A 19,773-nucleotide genomic window follows, 5' to 3' on the forward strand; every position below is an offset into this window, starting at 1 on the left:
GTGATATTTAAAGTTATTAAGAATTTTAGGTTCAGTCAGCTCTTCTTTTAATCATTCCACTCAAAGTTTGTGAACTGCAATGTCATAGAAAATACTCCTATCTCAGTTGAGATGCCCACATGTGATGTCCCAGTCAGTCAGTTAGTCAGTCAGTCAGTCAGTCAGTCAGTCACATGACTAGGACAGGATGGAAAATCTTCCTAGTTTACTTAAGTATTCGGGTCTCCTAGCCAGCATCTTGACTTCAAGGTCATCAAAGACTTTTTTAAGTTGAGATTTATCAAGGCAAATTTCTTTTTTTTTCTGTAATCAACAAGGCACTGTGATTAAGTTTATATGTTTTTGGTAATTCACTGTGTTACAACAGATAATTAATAATTGCAAGTATTGCAGTATACTCACATATGTGTAAATTTGATCCCTAGCTGACCATAGCTCTCAAACTTAAACCACATGAACAACCCCTTTGGTAAATATACATTGTTCTAAAAGTGTGGTTTATTTATTAAGCTTATTCTAATGTAATAAAAATTCAAGAAAGAGTCTAAAGTAGTTATTTTATACAGATGTTTCCACAGATGGATTTTATATAGCTATTACTGACAAGTCTATGTCCTTTCTTAAACAAAGGAATTAAAAAGTCTAAACAGAGCAAGTAAAAGAACTAAAAATTAAAAAAGCATGACAGTGCAGTCTCAAATACCTGAGGGAATAGGTGGGGGTTGGGGAGGAAGTAAGGTGTTAGTCTTGCTCTGGACAGTACAAGGTAAAGGAGGAGAAGAAGGAGATGCTGCGTTATCTTTCATACCATACAACTTGGACTCTTTGGAGAGTGTTCTAGGCAAGGAAGATCCTCTGGAGGCATTAGGTGATTCGGTCTTTAATGTCTTAGAATTGTAATGCAACTGTATTAAAAAAAATTCAAAATAAAAATTTGGTAGATGAGGAAACAGCGTGAAATATAGAAGATGTAGATCAAAGAAACATTGGTTCAAGAGCCTGAAGTCTTAGCTCCAGCTCTGTGAGTTAGCTTTCAGGTTCTGGAGACTTCTTGCCTTTTTCATTATTTAAATTAAAGAGATCAATCTAGATCATGTTTAAAGTTCTTTTGAGCTTAAAGTCTAAAGTCAATAATTTTTGAAATTAAAAACATTATTATTTAATGAAATTACAGTAGGCAAGCCTACTATTAATATCAGTATCACTTCTTTCTGCCAAACTTTCATAGGAAAAGATATATGAGCAAAATGGTAAGCCACAATTTAGATACTCTCATATTCAGCCTATGGCTACATTTAGGTAAGCCAGAAAGTTTTTTTTAATAAAACAAGGAAAAGACAAATATATTATAGAAAATAAACACTGCTACTAAGGGTCTAGTCTCTTATTCCAGACAATCAGGTTTTTACCTTTACGTCCACTCCAGGAATATAAAACACTGTTGTTTCTAAGTCACTGGGCTTGGTCTGCAGAGAGGATGGCACTTTCTTGCCCGTCATTAAATGAGTCGTAGAAGCATAATTAGTTTGAAATTTTTTCTTTTTTGAAGGAGAATCTTGATCTAAACTCCTAGAACTTCGATCATAACTCCTACAGTTAAAAAAAAAAGGGACAGGGTATTATTTTATTTCTTTTCTTTTATTTCAAAACAAACATATTTATATAGTAAATGAAAAGTAGTAATTAAAAAATTTGAAAGATCAGAACTTTTAGTTAGATTAGTTAATGTTTTAGAGAAGTGATAATGTTTTATGTTTTAATGCTAGCTGTATGTATGTATGTATGTATATATGAAATTTTGTAAAAATTTCATTTGATAGTTAGAATCTTTTATTTCAGACATATAAAAAATAAAGGGAATGAAGTGGAGAATATTGCCAATTTCAGCAGCTGTTAGCATTCTTCCATTCCTATATTTCTACCTTCTCACTTTCTAGTAACTATTACCTTATTTTCATAACTAATTATTTGACCAGGAAAAAAGCTGATGAAATGGCTCAGCCAGGAAAGCATTTCCAACAGCATCCATGAGGACCTGAGTTTAAGCCTCATAGCCCAGAAAAAAAAATAATGGTGACACACACTCATAATTCCAGTACTGTGTAGTTACAGATAGGAAGATCCTTTGGGCTCTCTGCTCAGTCAGTGTAGCCTAGTTGGTGAGCTGTTGCCAGGTAGGTTAAAGACCCTGCTGAAAACACAGAGTGGAAGGTATCTGAGGATCGATACCCCAGTCTGCTTCCGACCTCCACACACAAAAGTACATACATACATCCACACATGAACATACACACAGCCAAAAAAAACCACAACCCAATGCTAAATCTGTTTATATCATTATTTAGTTAATGATAAAAACAAGTGGTAATCTTGCAGTTATACCCTGAATATTTCTATTTAGTGAGGCCCTATTTCAGTCTTTTCTTATTTGTTTGTAAACATATCAAAATTCCTAGTCAAGAGTCCTGCATTAATTATTCTTTAAAACAAAAATGTATTCAATACAAAGGCAAAAAAAAAAATTCAGGCTTGTTGAAAGACTTCCAAAGAATTCTTTAATTATATATGTGTGTATGTGTGTGGTAAGTGCTATTGGGAATTAAATCCTGTACTCAGACAATAGGTACACTCTACCACTGAGTTAAAATCCTCAGTCTAAAGATCTATTTTAATTAAAAAATTTACCTATTTCTAAATCAGATAGTCACTTTTAATTGCCAGAAGATATGTATTTGTTCTAAAGAATTGTATGTTATACAAATGACCACTATAACTATGAACAGTTTCTTTTAAATTAAATGTGCAGTTTTGGATAGGGAAAAGTCTGTGATAATTCATGGTATAGGAACAGTGTTTCTAACTAATGAATTCCTGTAGCTTTTCCAGCTAGTCTCTTACCTTCTTAAACTTATATCATCATGCTCCTGCAAAAGAGTGGTCGGGTGGAGGACACATTTCCCACTGTCAATTTCTACCCTTATATCAAGTTCAAAGTCAATATTTCTCTCAGTAGCTGTGCCACTAAGACTTCGGTTGACTGGTGTTGTAGGCCAGCGTTCAGTAAGAAGTTGATGAACAGCAGCAAAGCCTGTAGCTTTCTTCCGAGAGGTATGTCTGCAGAAAACAAGGAATTGTTCCTTATAGCAAACTGAAGTCTTCCTAATGAGCTATTTTCCAATGTAATGTGAGTAATAGTATGCAAAGAAATTTTATTATTTTATAAAATAATAGAAATTATTCAACTAGTTAATCCTAACAAGTTTTTTTCCAGGTTTAATGTAGTCGCAATTATGAACTGACCATTATCTGCTAGTAGATGCTAGGAGATGAAGACACAGGCATAAACACAACCATTAATGAGTGTGAACACCAGTGTACGAACTATACTCTCTGGAAGAGGTCTCATTTCCACAAATTGCAAAATCTAAATGCTGGCTTCCTGTTTTTATTTAAAGACAGAAGGATAGGGAAAGGAAGAGAAGAAAAATGCAAAGGTCTCCGACATGTGATGGAGCTAACACCACACACAAGGGCGATGACACTGACCCTGATGCTGCTCCACAAATTCATTCATGCTGTTAGCACAACACTCAGGAGGCTGCCAGACTGACTACACAACAGGAACTTATCCCTCACAAGAAAAAGTAAAACAAAACAACCCCCAAAACCCTCCAACAAGATTAACGACTTAAATATAAGACCTATTATGGTAAAACTCCTTGGAGGAAACAAAGGAAAAATTTCTATGACACTGATCTTGACAATGATTTCATAGATACCACAATTTTGAAAGCACAAGAAAATAAAAGAAAAAACAGACAAAATTGGATCAAACCAAATAAGTTCTGTGTCTCCAGAGCAAAGGAAATAATCAACAGAGTAAAAGGCAGCATATGAACTAAGACAAGAGGTTAATTTCTAAAACACATAAGAAACTCATAGAGATAAACAGAAAAAAAGAAAAAACCCAAAACCCAATTATAAAAAGAACTTATAGCCAGACTAAGCCCAGCACTTGGGAGGCAGAGGCAGGTGGAGTTCAAGGCCAGCCTGGTCTTGTGTGAGTGAGTTCCAGGACAGCCAGGGCTGACAGAGAAATCTTTTTCTTTTGGGCCACCAACCAGCTCTCAAATGACACAGAGGATTTTCTTTAGTTCTGAATGCTCAGCCCAGCTAAGGCACATTTTCTGGCTAGGTATTTTAAGTTAAAATAACCTGTTTCTCTTTATCTAGCTTTTGCCTCAGGGCTTATTACCTTTCTTACTTCTGTACATCTTACTCTCACTGCTTCTCTGCGGCTGGCTGGCTAGCATCGGCCTGGCTTCTTGCCCAGGGTGTGTCCCTCATTTGTTCCTTCTCCTTTTCTCACTCCTTACTCTCTTCCATAGATTTCTCCTCCCATTTATTCTCTCTGCCTGCCAGTCCCACCTATTCTTTTTCCTGTCTGGCTATGGGCCATTCAGCTCTGTATTAGACCAATCAGGTGCCTTAGGTAAGAAAGGTGAAACAAATACAACACATTATTACATAATTAAACAAAACAAATGCAGCATAAACAAAAGTTACACACCTTTACACAGTTAAAAGTAGTATTCTGCAGCATAAACAAATGCAACACATATTTGTCCAGTTAAAATATTATTCCACACCAACCCTGTCCCAAAAACCAAAAAAGAGCAGTCTGGGTTCCCTGCCCTGTGGGAAGTCCAAGGTCCTCCCTGCTCTGTCCAGGTCTAGGAAGGTGAGGATCCAAACAGACTAGGTCCCCACAAAGCCAGTAATAATAATAATAATAACAACAACAACAACAACAACAATAATATCATCACAAGTTTAAAAAAAAAACCAAAAAAGAGAAAGAAAAGAAAAAGAGCTTACAGTTTAAATAGACACTTCCAAGAAGGCTTTAGAGGTGGGTAGATTTTAAAGGCCCTTCTAGTTCTTCACGAGGGCACATTCTCAGTTAAGACTTCACACATATATGCCTTTTATTTCATCGACACTATCTCATCTCATTTCTTTCAAGAATGACTAGAAATTCTTATCCACTGCTACATATTTCCCTTTACTATTTATTATTTTTCTCAACTATATGTTTCTTTTTATTTTTATTAAACCCAGGAGGATATTGCTTTTTTCTTTATTAAACCTATAACCATATCTCTATCTCCATTTTACTGACAGGTATTATCATGGAGAAATAATTTAAATAAATCCATTTAAATTTTGAAGAAAATAGTGCCATATAAAATTAAGTAACATTAGGAAATTATGGATATGAATTTTAGAATTACTCAAAAATTCAAAAATTAATACTTTTTAAATTTGTTGTTGTTCAGACTTTATATTTTTGAGACAAAGTCAAATATAGCCCAGGTTGGAGTAGGGCTTGTTATGTAGTCTAGGAGGATCTTAACTCCTGATTCCACTGCTGGGATTACGGGCATGTGACATCATGCTTGGCTCGTTAAATATTAGGCTAGATAAAATGCCTTAGGTTTATGTCTAGATTCTGATACCGCCTAAAGATCTTAAAATAAAAGGCTACTCACGAGGGCTTCCTATAAATATAGAATCTTTCCCTCTCACGGTCTTCATCTTTTTCATCCTTTTCAGAGTCTTCACTGGTAGAAGACAGACTGTCATCCCGTCGGCCATCTTCGGACTGGAAAGGGACATTTGGTGAAAAGCTTCCTGTGGTTTTGGGAGAGCTGAACACCGAGCATGATCCTTCACTGTTTGATGAGTAATGCGATGGACCTTCAATAGTTACTGATAAAAGATCCAGTTCTGTCTCCTCTGGAAACTGAGTATAAAAATGGTAAATACAAATTAGATGTTTTTTCAAATTCTCTCTCAATTAAAAAGAGAAAAACTAAAAATATGAAAGATCTAAGTGTAAACATTTAGACTCTCTGAGTTGAATTTCCTCATTGTGAACTGAAAGGAAGGGCAGGCTCAGGGACATATATGCAATGGGAGAAAGGACAACCACAGAGCCACCACTGACACCTGAAAGTCACAGCGTCATTTTACTTTAGAGGAACATAAAAGATCACACTTTAATCAGTTCACACTGAGCAGAAGCAGATTATGAGGAAAGAAAAAGAAATCGACCATAAATCAGAATGAAAGAAGAGCCCATGATGAGCAGTGACTGTGAGTGCAGACATCTCCTAGAGAAGTTGCTGTGGACAAATCTCTAAAATGAAACCTTCATGAATTGATGGAAGATATGTAAACATCTGAATAATAAAACATGTATCAACTACTCAAACCTAGCAATGCTGTATTTTAAAAGCAAATAACTTGTTTAAATACTGTACCTCTAGTTTGGGATTTTACTGGAGGCCACAGTTTTAAAGTGTCCAAAATGCCAGCAAAACTTGCTCTGAGCTGATTTCAGTTTCCCAGCTAATACTGCTCTAGTGCCATCTAAACCTGATTAGTCCCAATAAAGTGCAGCTAGCAAGGTAATGTAATTTATTATTAAAAAGTAGATGCTACTGTAAGATTCATAGTAAAATAAAAACATTAAACATTTGTAGAAATCACTTAAAATATAAAGGTGTTATTGAGTAAATAAACAGATAATTTTAGGACATCTTTCAATTTTTAAAGTTGATAAATTTCAATAGGCAATTACCTATTTACTTGATATTTATTTTATATAAAATCATACCTTCATAATCTATTATCTAATATCTAATCTCATGTTATCTAATTTAAGATTTTTTATATATAAATGGGGTATATTATTATTTAAAAACAGGACATAAATTACCTTCAGCTATTTTTACATTTAATTGTGTGTGCTGGAGGTGGGGTAGGGTGGGTGGCAGCACACGTGTGCCATTGTAAAGTTTTTGTCAAACTTATATATCATTCATTTTTTTAAAAAAAATATTAAGCAGGATGGTGGGGGCGCACACCTTTAATCACAGCACGTGGGAGCCAGAGGGAGGCGAATCTGTGAGTTTGAGGCCAGCTTCAGGATAACCAGGAATACATAAGAAACCCTATCTTGAAAAACAAAACAAAACAAAACAGTGTGAAAAGTATTTTCTTTTATGGATATATGTATGTGTCTAAGCACATGGATGTGCTCCACATGTGCGCAAAGAATAAAGAGGTCAGAAGACATCAGATTTTCTGGAACTGGGGTTATAGGTGGTTGTAAGACGCCATGTGGGTGCTTGGAACTGAACCCAGGTCTTCTAAAAGAGCAGCAAGTGCTCTTACCTGCTAAGCCATGTGCTCAGACCTTGTATTACATTCTAATTGCTTTGAGATAAAAAATTATGGGATGCATGTTGAGATTAGTCTGAAAAAGTAAAGACAAGGAAACATATTTGGAGTTATTGCCAATTTTCTTTTGTAAAACTGAAATTTGAAAGAAAAATTCTAGGCAAGATTAAATGTCTGGTGTTGCACATGGGATAATGTGTGTGTGTTGTACAGATGTATATAACATTAGTAATTAGTTTAATGACACGTTCAGAAAAAAATTGACTTAAAATGTTAAGTATTATGTAGCACATTTTCACACTGTTCTGAATACAGTGACAATCTTTTAAATGATTCTTTTCATTTTTTTAATATTTTGGTTCTAGGGATCAAAATCAGGGTTTTATGCATGATGGCAACTATTCTACTAGTGAATAATATCTCTTGTCCTGTTTTTGTTTAAAGACTAAATTGCCCAGGCTGAGAACAGAAGCAACAACACATGACTGTATTCTGAGCATTTGGAAGCAAAGGCCATCTTCAGTGACACAGTGACCTTAAAAGTCAGTGTAGGCTAGATGAAACCCTGCCTCAAAAACTGAAACAAAAGTAAGTCATTCATGCTGGGTTTGCACTTCCTGTTTTGTCAAGGAGCTGAAATTACAGGCATGTGTTGTCACACTCCGCTTTAAATATAACATTTAATAAATACTAGTGCATCACAGTGACTTAAAAGAACTGGTAGACAATGATCAATCAATTTTCTATTTGGAGTTAGATTTGACTTGAATTTGAAGCACTTAACAAAGATTGCTAATTTTAAAATGACTCACTTTGTAGTTAAATGCAAGGAAAAAAGATTGATTTCAGGATTAACAAATTGATAGTAATTGATTTAGTAAACTTCAGCTTTAGAGCTTAAAACCTGGTTCAATTGATATAATAATCTGATTAAAGTTTATTAATTTGAAGGTCAGGTAAAATTAAACTATAAGTAAATGTAAAACCAAAACAGGGTATTATGAAATAAACATAACAAAAAGAATTCCAACAATCTTAACTCTTTACATAAAGTATTTTTGAAGCTTCAGTTTAGCTTGAAAAGACATTTTAAAAGAAATTCAGGGCATTAATTAGTTTGAAAGTAAAATTTTATGTTGTTTTCATAAGTACCTGAAAGTACCCTTCCCCTGGAGAGCTGGGCTGTGGTGAACTTCCCCACACTGTATTTTTCAACTTAATTAAAATAATAAGAAAAGAAAATAAAACTCATGAAAAATAAAGACAACATAAACAAATATTCCCCAAATAAACATTTTCACATGAATTTTGAAGTGCTATAGTGTATAGCTCTGAAGTTGGCATTTCTTCTAGTGTCTACTATTTATAAATTATGAACTTAATACATAAATGAGTATGTATTTCACATTAATAACAGTGTAAAAGACACAAATTATTTAATGTAGATCCTCACTAAGAAAACTGCTCAACAAAACAACTCCATGTAAAAGCAAGCAGCTATGGGATTTTTACTCTACACACACTTGGTCATCTGCAGTGCAGCTGTTGTAGGCAGCGTCTGCTTGCTGGTGGTGCAGATACTTCACCTATGACAACTTTCACTTTCACCATAGGCAACAATTCATATTTTTAAATTTATTCTTAAATATCATTTCATTTTTTAAACTACTAAGCAACACAAATCTCTAACAAGTACTGTCTCTCTTACTGTATCCTGGATGTTAAAAGTTACTCTGGGTCCAGGAGATGCCGCATCCACACGGATTTCTGGAAGCTCATCAGTTTCTCCTATTCGAGAACTATAAGTAATAAAATAGTTATAAAATAAGCATAAATATATAACACAAATATAAAACACCAATAGTCTCATTTAAAAACTCATGACTTTATAGAAGTCTTATTAATGACATTAATATTCTATGTCTAAATACTGACCTTATCAGATGATTTAATTTTTGGAATCCCATACATTAGCCTTCAACAAGTGAAAAAGCCTCGATGTTTCTTTCAATTAACTTTACATTGTCTAAAACTAAACCATATAAAAAGGATTTATGCTTTTTATTTTTATTTTTTGGAGATAGGGTCTCCTATGTCCCAGGCTAGCCTCGAAACCACTGTGTAGCTGAGAGAAAATGCTCTTGAACTTTTGATCCCCTTGCCTGTCTGAAGAGCTACCATTACAGGCATGAACCACTCAATTTATGTGGTACTAGGAATTGAACCCAGGGTTTCATATATGCCTGGCAAGTACTCTACCAACTCAGCTACAGCCCACCTTAGAAATTTCTACACCTTATTTTTATAGTGTTGACTTAATACTAAATGAGTTTTTAATGTGCACAATCATCCTTCCTAAATTGACTATTTAAAAAGCAACTACCATACGATCACGGCCAGCCACGCGCCTGACTCAAAAAGCAACTACCAGGGGCTGGAGAGATGGCTCAGCCCCTCTCTGAGCATGTTAAGAGCATGGCCTGCTCTTCCAAAGGTCCTGAGTTCAATTCCCAGCAACCACATGGTGGCTACAACCATCTGAAATGAGGTCTGGTGCCCTCTTTTGGCCTTTAGGCATACACGCAGAAAGAATATTGTATACATAGTAAATAAATAAATATTTTTTTTTTTAAAAAAAGCAACTACCAGTATGTAAATTTTATTTTCTTTGGATTATTTATAAGCTTATATATAAATCATATCTAGACAAGTTTGCTTTACTAAAATTTTGTTACTGCTTTGCAGAATAAACACAGTGGAGCTTTCTTCAAACTAATGATGTATGATGGTAATTACTAATAAAGGTGATTTTTTAAAAATTATTACTATATAGCTGGAACACAGTAAAAACAAAAAAGTACTGAATCTTAGTTGGTTAGAAGCCAGCAATTTTATAATTTGTCTTACTGGTGGAAATATGTATTACCTTGCTCTTTCCATTCTCTTAAGAGGTGGTCTTCCAGAAGCTGAAATGCTCTTTGATCGGCTGTAACTTGGTTTGTAACCTAAACCCCACTTATCCTTGAGAGAAGCAGCCTAATAAAATGATAGAGGAAAAAAAAAAGTGACTCAAGGCAATTATATAATAATGTGGCATTTCACTTCAGCTAAAACAAAAACTGTGTTAGTTCTTTCACCTCCAGGTGACTTTAAATGACATCTGGCATAAATGAATCAAGTACCACAACAATCAGCTATCCTGATGTCATGATATCCTTTAGGAGGATAAGACAATGGAAAGAACAGCTATTGACTAACTCAACAGCAAAGGAAAAGATTGGGGAAGGGAAGCAGAGGACAGAAGCAAAGTGAGAATAAAGAAAATAATTAATTAGAGGAAAAGAAGGGAAAAAGAAAATGAGCAAAGATCCCAGGGAAAAGCTAGGTATGTGTTGAAAAGAGACCACTTTATTATTTCCAGGACCATTCAAACTGCACCCCTGCTGCAGATCTCTACTTCACTGTAACAGATGAAAGAGACTGGGATACTCAAATGTGCTAAGATACTGCAAACTAGAAGGATTCTGACACAGTTGAATATTCATGAAATCGTAGAGATCAAAGGGGAAATGTTGAGTGAGATAAGTAGTAAGACAGTAGATGAAATTTCAATGATATCTTTAATAATCTCTATCAAGTTTTATTTTTAGCAACCTACCAGATAAACTACCATAGAAACAGCACAGATGTATTATTTTACTTAGTGTATGACTTTCAGTATAATTTTAAATATATAACTATGTACTTTTATTATCAAAGCCTATTACTTTCAGAGAATAGCAATGGATAAATTAAAATGCATTTAATCTTTAAATAATTTAGAGTAGAACTTGAGAAAGGTTCTCTGGCAGTTAAAAGTGATTTGAGAGATCACCTACAATCTCCCCCCATCCCTACCCTTCTTTTGGAGCTATTTTTATTTCCAGTTTCTAGTCCCATGACCATACAGAAAGTAATAATCCTTCCTGAGCTATAAGAGAAGGGCAAAATGCTGCACCAAGGATTTGGAAAAGCAGGTAAATACATAAATGGGAGTTTCAGCTGATAAGAACAGAATTCACAAGTAGAGAATGTCATAAGGACAGTGCCCTGCCGGGAAATCCAAGGGAATGGAGTGGAGAATCTTTATTGACTTCTCTGTGCCTTGTTTTCTCATTTTTAAAATACAAGAAAAGGTGACTTCATAGAACTATTGTGGAGCTTTATAATGTAAAGTGTTTTAAATAGTGTCTGGTACACAGGTCTGCTATTCAGAAATCAGGTGGTATTTTACCAGCATGAACAAAAACATTTTATCATTGTTAGGTTTCAAAAAGCAAAAATAGTCTTCTAAAACTTTTAAGTATGTACTCACTCGCATACTGGATCTCCGTAACTTTTTACGAACATCTCTTCGGATGTCATTCACAGCCACAGACTCCAGCTGTTGGTAACGCTGAATTTCCTGGTTTATGGTTCCTTCACTTGCACCCAATTTTCTAAAGGAAAACAAAACATAACAAAATCAAAAAGAAAAAGAAAATCAAAGCAAAACAAAAACCCCCACCAAAATGGAGAGAGGTTATTGTAAAGAAGTAAGAAAGTAAAACTGATTTTCAACTGCTCCCTTCAAGTTCTTCCACTTGTCAGAGAAGCAAAGGACTATGTCTGGATGGGTCAAAACACCTGCAGCTTTAACACACGTATCTGGAAAATTAAAAAGGCCCACTTGTTGTGGGATATTTGCACACCTGTGAAGATGTATTTGTTGTGATTGGTATAATAAAAAGCTGAATAGTCAATAGCTACGCAAGAGTTACAGGTGGGATTTCCAGGGGGAGAATGAGGAGGAAGAATTGAGACCAGCAAGAGACACCAGTGGGACTCTAAAGAAGCTGGATATATGGTACAAATCAGAGGTAACCAAGCCAATAGACAGAATATAGATTATAAAAGTATGGAGTAATTAAATTATAAGAGATAGTTGGGAAAAGTCTGAACTAAGGCCAAGCTTTCATAATTAATAAGTCGTCTCCATGTTGTTATTTGTGAGTTGGTGGCCCAAAGAAAAATCCATCTACACCCACTAACATCTGAGGAAAGGTTCTTATACTCTCTACCCATTGATGTAGCAAAAGGTGATAGCAATCTCATGCAAATCAAACACTAACTCTGCAGAAAAATGTATATACGATTTTGGAAGACTAATACATTTTGCCTCAAGTTATTTTTATACCTGAGAGTAAAACTCAAAATGATGGAAAATATGAAACATTACATGATAATTTACAGACAAATTCTAAGGTCACACCTTTTCATTTTTCAAAACTCCTGTATTTGTGAGAAGTCATGATTGAATAATAACAACAAAATCCCCACAGGTATAAGTATTTGAAGATTATGAAAGAGGAGGCACGGCTACCACCTTTGAGAAAATGTAAGCTTCAAAGCTTAGCAAGAATATTTATTCTTGCACAAAAGGTACTTAGTAAAATTACAATACAACACATGTAAAAAAAAAAACAAAAAAGGTTACTGATGCTTACTGCCTTACCTCTACTATTGTTCTAAAGAACTGTTAATATCAACAGGCAAGATTAAAAAAACCTCACTGACTTTGAATTCATATTTATAAAAGCACAAATCTCAGTTTTTTTTACTCTGAGATAGTTTTCTCATCATTACATTCGGAAAAAGCTATTTAACCTTACAACTACACTGTGAGGTTCACTGTGAGACAACATGTCACACCAGAACAGGTACCCATAAATGCTGATTATTAATTCCTCAAAAAAAAAACCACACTCAACTATGCATGTAAATATAAGCAAGTATGGACATGCACATGAGTTGTATATACATGATATAAAGTCAGCCATTCACTTCACAGAAATAAGAAGTTTTGAAGACATAAAACTAGGATTCCAAGCTTGACTTTATTGCTAATGAGTTCAGAAAATTTACTATACTTCTTGGAGCACTGATGACATCACTAATAAACTAAAAGGTTTCTTTCATCTTTACCATCTTATTATTCTATTACTAGGCAATGCTATATTAAGTTAAAAAAACCAATGACATACTTAAGATCATCTATGACTTTCGCCTGTTCATTCAGTTCTCTGATGTCCACTAAACGTTTCATAATCTTTCTTCCTCTGGGTTCTCCTGGCTGGCTAGATGATGTTCCTTGTCTTCGATAATCTATAGTTTCCTAAAAAAATTGAACGTATATATGTTAATACCACTTTCAGTTCATATAGACAATCTATACTACAAAATTAATGCCTCAGATCAAAGAAAGCATGCAAGAATCGAAGTCATCTATGGCAGGTAAGATGATTGCAGTTCTCCACTGATTCAGATCCCCTCATTTCATAAGAAGCTCACTGAATGCTACCTACGTTTCCCCATGAGTGTGCTCTGCATGCTCTCAAATGGGACTGGCTAGACTGAGGGGAGCCCCACATTTCTGAATCACACAGATACTCTGCAGGAACAGAATAGCGCTGATTTTGGGGTGCCAGGCCTAGTAGGTGATTTACAAGTCGTTGCCCAAAGGTGAGTTTGTGGCCATCTCCACTTACTGTACTTCCATCTGAACTCTAAATAATAAACAGTATTATTAATTTAAAATTAATTTCAAAGACAAAACTATTTCATGATACAATAGATAAATGTATTTAAAATATCTTTACAATCAAACCAGAATGAAATCTGAAAGTCACTTTCTTTTTGACTACTAAGTAACTTGATAGTACAGAATAAGCAGTATAGCTGGAAAAAACACATTTTAAATGTATATGTCATGGTGTAAGCACTTTTCTTTTTCAAAGACTTATTTGTAAAAATCTTTCCTAGGATATGGTTTACGAACCATAAGACATCCATTTAGCATGTACAACTCCATGGTTTCAGGATATTTAGAACTCTACAGTCACACCACACTCTGAGCATCACCCAGAAAAGCTCCTTTCTTTGTAGCAGGTCTTTCCATCCCAGTTCTCAAACCTTATCATCCACCCAGACTGAGGACCCACTGATCTACTTTCAATGTTTAGATTTATCTTACCTGACTTCCAATGTTATATTGGCTAAGGCACATTTCAAATGTCATTATTATGAAATATACAACAGCACTGTGAAATGCAGACCCAGAAACCTCTACCTTCTTCCCTTTCTTCATACACAGTAACCACAACACACAAAATAACACTGAGTTTACCAGGTATCTGTCTCAAGAAAAGCCAGTCTTGAAACTCCTACACTTACAGTATGGATTGTGGGAGACATAGTATCGACTTCGTCTTCATCTGACAGGTCAGCTATGTTCACTGAATTGAGGTCAGCAATGTCATCTATATCTTCCTCTCCTGTCAGTGTTGTAAGGGTGTTTCCCAGAGCATTAAGCCTTTTGCCAATGTTAGGGTCCATGTGGACATCAATCCCACACATTTTCCACAACACATTGAGAGTCCATGTTCCAGCACTACTACTTTCTGTTTAAATAAAGAAGTGGCATTTAAAAAAAATCCTAGGAATAAGAGTATAAGCAGTTCTAAAATGATGGACTTTTACAGCAAGGACTGTCCGAAACACCATACAGTGAATTGGTTTCCATGTATAGAGTGTGAATCTACCTCTTTTGTATAATAGCATGACTCTTTATCTCAAGGACTACACGTTTTTTTCTTCTGAGCACAACAGATATCCCCGTGCATGAGAAAACCATCATCAATTTATCCATCAGCTACAAGTAACTAAATAACTGGTCAAAGTAAACATCAAAGCTGTAAAAACAAAAATCTTTCTCTGTACTTAAGAAAAGATTTGTTGGGAGCTGTGCAGCCTAGTCTCAGATAAGCATATGACTACCTTTCCAATGTGTTTCCATGGAGCAAGGAACCTGTGGAAATGGATTCTCACTTGGTAAGGGCCAGTAATCCATGGGACAGCATAAGAATTTGCAAAACTCATGCAGGTTCTTTTCTCTTTCATTATATTGGTGATTCTTTGGGTGGTTTTTAGTTTTACTTTGTCAGTCATACATGCAACAGTTGTAATTTTCCATGGAAATTCTATTTTCAGATATTTTTCCCTAAAATTCAACAGGGACCTAATGTTTCCAAAATCTCTAATCTGTAATTACTAACTACAACTCCTAATCCTGGGAGCTTTTCTGACTCAATAGAGACAGGTACATATGAGAAAACAACACTTGGAACATTAACCATGTCTCACAGTTCTGGACAGGAGATTAACACATAAGTACAAAGAACAGGGAAAAGCCTCAGGAATACACAGTGCCAACTGTTAAGAACAAGTTCTCTGGGCACCAATCATACAGAATCAATGATACGATCTAGTATATTCTGATGGGAATAACACAATGTAAAATATGGGATGGGTAAATCCATCTTTACCATACACAGGAGCTTATACTGGTTGGAAAAGTATGATAGAGTGAGATGGGAAAAGAGTAACTTATCAAAGTATGCCTTTTACAGAGAGATTGAGACATTGGACCCTCTTGTAGAAAAGGGAACTGTATAAAAATATATCTTACAAACATGAAATCACTGTCTGCATTTAAATATTGTCCTTAAAGCATTGTGCCCATGTCTATTACCTTTAACTTTGTAACTGCAAAGCTGCCAGCTGATGTAAGTGCTGCAAGAACAGGATGTCTGGCTTTATATTTAGTTAATCTGGCAAAAATGCTGAACTCTATGTCTAGAATAAAGTTATGCAGGGTGGGAAGGTGTATTTGGAGAAGCATAAAGGAGGAACAATGGGGATTTCATGATCACAATGTATTCTTTAATTTGTGATGTATTTCTTAAAAGTAAAAAATAGAAACCAATAATAAAGCTATTTATGTAACCTAGTAAGAAAAACTCTGTTTAAAGAATAAATAAAAACAGCCTGAGCTATTTGGAGCCACTTGAGTGCAATCACTTGGTAATCAGAAGCTTTCCTTGAGCCCACACCCTTCCCCACCTCAGGACCTGAACCCAAGCTGAGGCTGGGCTCCAGCAAAGGTTGGTTTATTTTAAATGAGAGAGTGTAAATGAGGCCATGAGCTCTATCTATTCATGCAATGTCATCAATTAAAGCAAAGAAAACAAAGAAAAAAAGGATCCGAAATAAAAGAGGCAGTGAGAGAGGAACAAAACCCAGAGCTGAACAGGTCCTGGTAACAGATACTGGTTCCAGTTGTCCCCTCCCTTACCTGACACAGCATTCTTCAATTTAAAATCATCTGCAAATACCCTGGGATAAGATTTTGCTTTTTGTTAAGCTAGTTTGAATAAATTGCTTTTACTTACAAACAGACAGTTCTGATAAAGAAAACGTGTCCTCTCTCCCAAAGGGAGTGTTTGCTCAGTCTCTAGCTTCCTAGCAGTAATGCTGAAAACTGTCATAACATTTTAGTCCTTTGTTGCTGGGAATAACAAGCACCTCTTGAGATAGCTTATTCAGGTTGAACACTAAAGCTACAGTTGGAAGAGTGTCAAGGAACAGTAAAAAAAGAAAGGATCACTACAAATATTACTGGCTTTGATTAGTCTATGCTTGTCAGTATCCCAAGGGCCTTTCAGTAAATGTCTGCCTTTAGCACAGATCACTTTTATTACATGAGAAATTAATAGCTGACACTTTATTATTTTAGCTACAACACTCCACACTCACACTTACTGACCAGCTGTGTTCCTATGCCTTAGTACCTTGAGGCCTTTCTTTGATGGCATCACCATTTGATTTCTTGCTCAAAAATATTTAATAGCCTCCCTATTCATCAACAAATCAACTCCTGAATTTGGCACTTGAGATGTACCATTTTATTTTCACCTAACTCTGTTTTAAAGTGAAGAGTGAACCTACCAGCTGCAGCTTGTCCTGTAGTCCTTGAACAAACTTCATAGGTGCCATCTGGAACTACACCTGCACAAGAATGACCCCAATGCAATTAGCAATAAAAAACATGCTTGTATTAAACACTGTACCACATATTGCCTCCCAAACACAATTACCTAAATGTAAACAGGATTTGTAGCTCTGTTATACTTCATTTCTTCCCCACAAAAGGAGAACCTTTGGACTCAGCCCTGTTCTACAAAGTATAGCATTTTATTTTATGATTTTAGCAACTTACCTATAGCTTTGGCTTTATTTGTAACATATAGTTATTAGACTCATATACCTGGACACCTCTAGATGGCTCTCTAACAACCTCTAGGATTCTCTGATTATTTGTGACATCATAAAAACACAACACACACACACACGTTGTTGCTGTTTTTTTTTGATGACATGCTCTTGCTATGCAGCATGTCTTGGACTTGAACTCACAATCCACTCTCAGGCTTCCAAGTACTAGGATTACAGATGAGGCACTAAACCTTGGTGAGCAGATTTGTTTTTTAATGACAAAATTATTATACTTATTTATTATGTGCATACATGTGTGCAGGTGCCATGACAAGAGTAAAGAGTAGGAGTGAATTTCTACCCTGTGGGTCCCGAGGATTGAATCCATCTTAGAGGCAAGGGCCTTTACTGCCTAAGTCACAGGTGCTGCCCCATATATAAATTTTTTAAGAATGGAAATCACTGAAAAAGAACTAACAATTTAGAACTACCATATGAGGTCAGAGATAATCTGTCACTTTTGTCATCTCTTTGTCAAGGATTATTAAGTTTAATACCTTAAACTTAATCAGTGAAGAATATGCTATCTTTGAAATATCTCTAAACAAAATAAGTTTTGATTTTTTTCCCCCGAGCCAGGGTTTCTCTGTGGCTTTGGAGCCTGTCCTGGAACTAGCTCTTGTAGACCAGGCTGTTCTCGAACTCACAGCGATCCACCTGCCTCTGCTTCCTGAGTGCTGGGATTAAAGGCATGAGCCACCATTGCCTGGCACAAAATAAGTTGTGAGGAAAGAATTAAGGTCACTTTCAGTAAGCCTTAATGAAAATAAAACAATCTAAATTCGATCACACTACTAAGTGAAATGTTCTTTTATAACTGTGAATCCTAATTTGGTATTCAGTGTCACTTAATGTTGGAGTCACATCCCTTTTCTAGGTACTCTGATATCGTTTGTCTTTCCTTGAACATTTTCTAAAAAGAAAAATATTCCCAATTTAGGCATACTACCTACCATTTGTGAGAAAGGATCAATTCTTCTTCTTTCCTCTTCCTTCTCCTCTCCCACCCCACACCTCTTTTCTTTCTTTTGAGACAGCTCCTCAGGGCTGTAGTACATATGGGCTTCAAACTATTGTTATATAATTGAGGATTAATAGGCTGACCTTGAACTCAAGATCTTTTGGCCTCTTTTTGTGAAAGTCTGTGATTACAGGCATGCCTATCAAGGCCAGTTTTATGCGGTGCTAGAGATCTAATCCAGAGTTTCCTGATGGTAGGCAAGTACTCTACCCACTGAGCTACATCTCCAGACCTCAATGGAATTGTATAGAAGACCAGGATTTTAACCCACAAACCTATGAACACCTCATTTTTGATAAAGGAGCTAATAGTATACAATGGAAGAAAGAAAGTATCTTCAACAAATGGTGCTGGCACAACTGGATGTCAACCTGTAGAAGAATGAAAATAGACCCATATCTATCACCATGCACAAAACTCAAGTCCAAATGGATCAAAGACCTCAATATCAATCTGAACACACTAAATATGATAGAAGAGAAAGTGGGAAGTACCCTACAACATATGGGCACAGGTGATCGCTTCCTAGGTATAACCCCAGCAGCACAGACATTAAGGGCAACATTGAATAAATGGGACCAATTGAAACTAAGAAGCTTCTGTAAAGCAAAGGACACTGTCACTAAGACAAAAAGGCAACCCACTGACTGGGAGAAGATCTTCACCAACCCCGCAACAGACAAAGGTCTGATCTCCAAAATATATAAATAACTCAAGAAACTAGACTTTAAAATGCTAATTAACCCAATTAAAAAATGGGACACTGATCTGAACAGAGAATTCTCAAAAGAAGAAGTTCAAATGGCCAAAAGGCACTTAAGGTCATGCTCAACCTCCTTAGCGATCAGGGAAATGCAAATCAAAACAACTTTGAGATATCATCTTACACCAGTCAGAATGGCTAAAATCAAAAACACCAAAGATAGCCTTTGCTGGAGAGGTTGTGAAGGAACGGGTACACTCATCCATTGCTGGTGGGAATGCAAACTTGTGCAACCACTTTGGAAATCAGTGTTTTGGTTTCTCAGGAAATTCGGGATCAACCTACCCCTGGACCCAGCAATACCACTCTTGGGAATATACCCAAGAGATGCCCGATCATATGACAAGGGCATTTGTTCAACTATGTTCATAGCAGTATTATTTGTAATAGCCAGAACCTGGAAACAACCTAGATGTCCTTCAATGGAAAAACGGATGAAGAAAGTGTGGAATATATACACATTAGAGTACTACTCAGCGGTAAAAAACAATGACTTCTCGAATTTTGCATGCAAATGGATGGAAATAGAAAAAACTATCCTGAGTGAAGT

At 35.7% G+C, this 19,773-nt stretch overlaps 1 protein-coding gene across 8 annotated transcripts in view; it reads right to left on the minus strand.

Moving 5' to 3' along the window:
- Positions 1–19,773, minus strand: part of Kiaa1109 (KIAA1109 ortholog) — a 184,260-nt gene that overhangs the window by 26,052 nt on the left and 138,435 nt on the right. For 4 of the 8 annotated variants that reach the window (XM_041659586.1, XM_041659585.1, XM_041659590.1 and 1 more), the window contains 12 exons: positions 17,113–17,172; positions 14,500–14,726; positions 13,632–13,832; positions 13,311–13,441; positions 11,603–11,726; positions 10,175–10,284; positions 8,957–9,047; positions 8,401–8,463; positions 5,553–5,806; positions 2,899–3,114; positions 1,410–1,590; positions 704–905 (listed from right to left, as the gene is read on the minus strand). In XM_041659586.1, the coding sequence (XP_041515520.1) occupies positions 704–905; positions 1,410–1,590; positions 2,899–3,114; positions 5,553–5,806; positions 8,401–8,463; positions 8,957–9,047; positions 10,175–10,284; positions 11,603–11,726; positions 13,311–13,441; positions 13,632–13,832; positions 14,500–14,726; positions 17,113–17,172 (1,860 nt within the window). The remainder of the gene's footprint in view (positions 1–703; positions 906–1,409; positions 1,591–2,898; positions 3,115–5,552; positions 5,807–8,400; positions 8,464–8,956; positions 9,048–10,174; positions 10,285–11,602; positions 11,727–13,310; positions 13,442–13,631; positions 13,833–14,499; positions 14,727–17,112; positions 17,173–19,773) is intronic. The other 4 variants (XM_041659588.1, XM_041659589.1, XM_041659587.1 and 1 more) reach the window with 4 other exon arrangements.

This window comes from Microtus oregoni, unplaced genomic scaffold (genome assembly GCF_018167655.1).
Source record: "Microtus oregoni isolate MIOR12 unplaced genomic scaffold, Mior012 000010F_ref0000083, whole genome shotgun sequence".
Classification (NCBI taxonomy): domain Eukaryota; kingdom Metazoa; phylum Chordata; class Mammalia; order Rodentia; family Cricetidae; genus Microtus; species Microtus oregoni.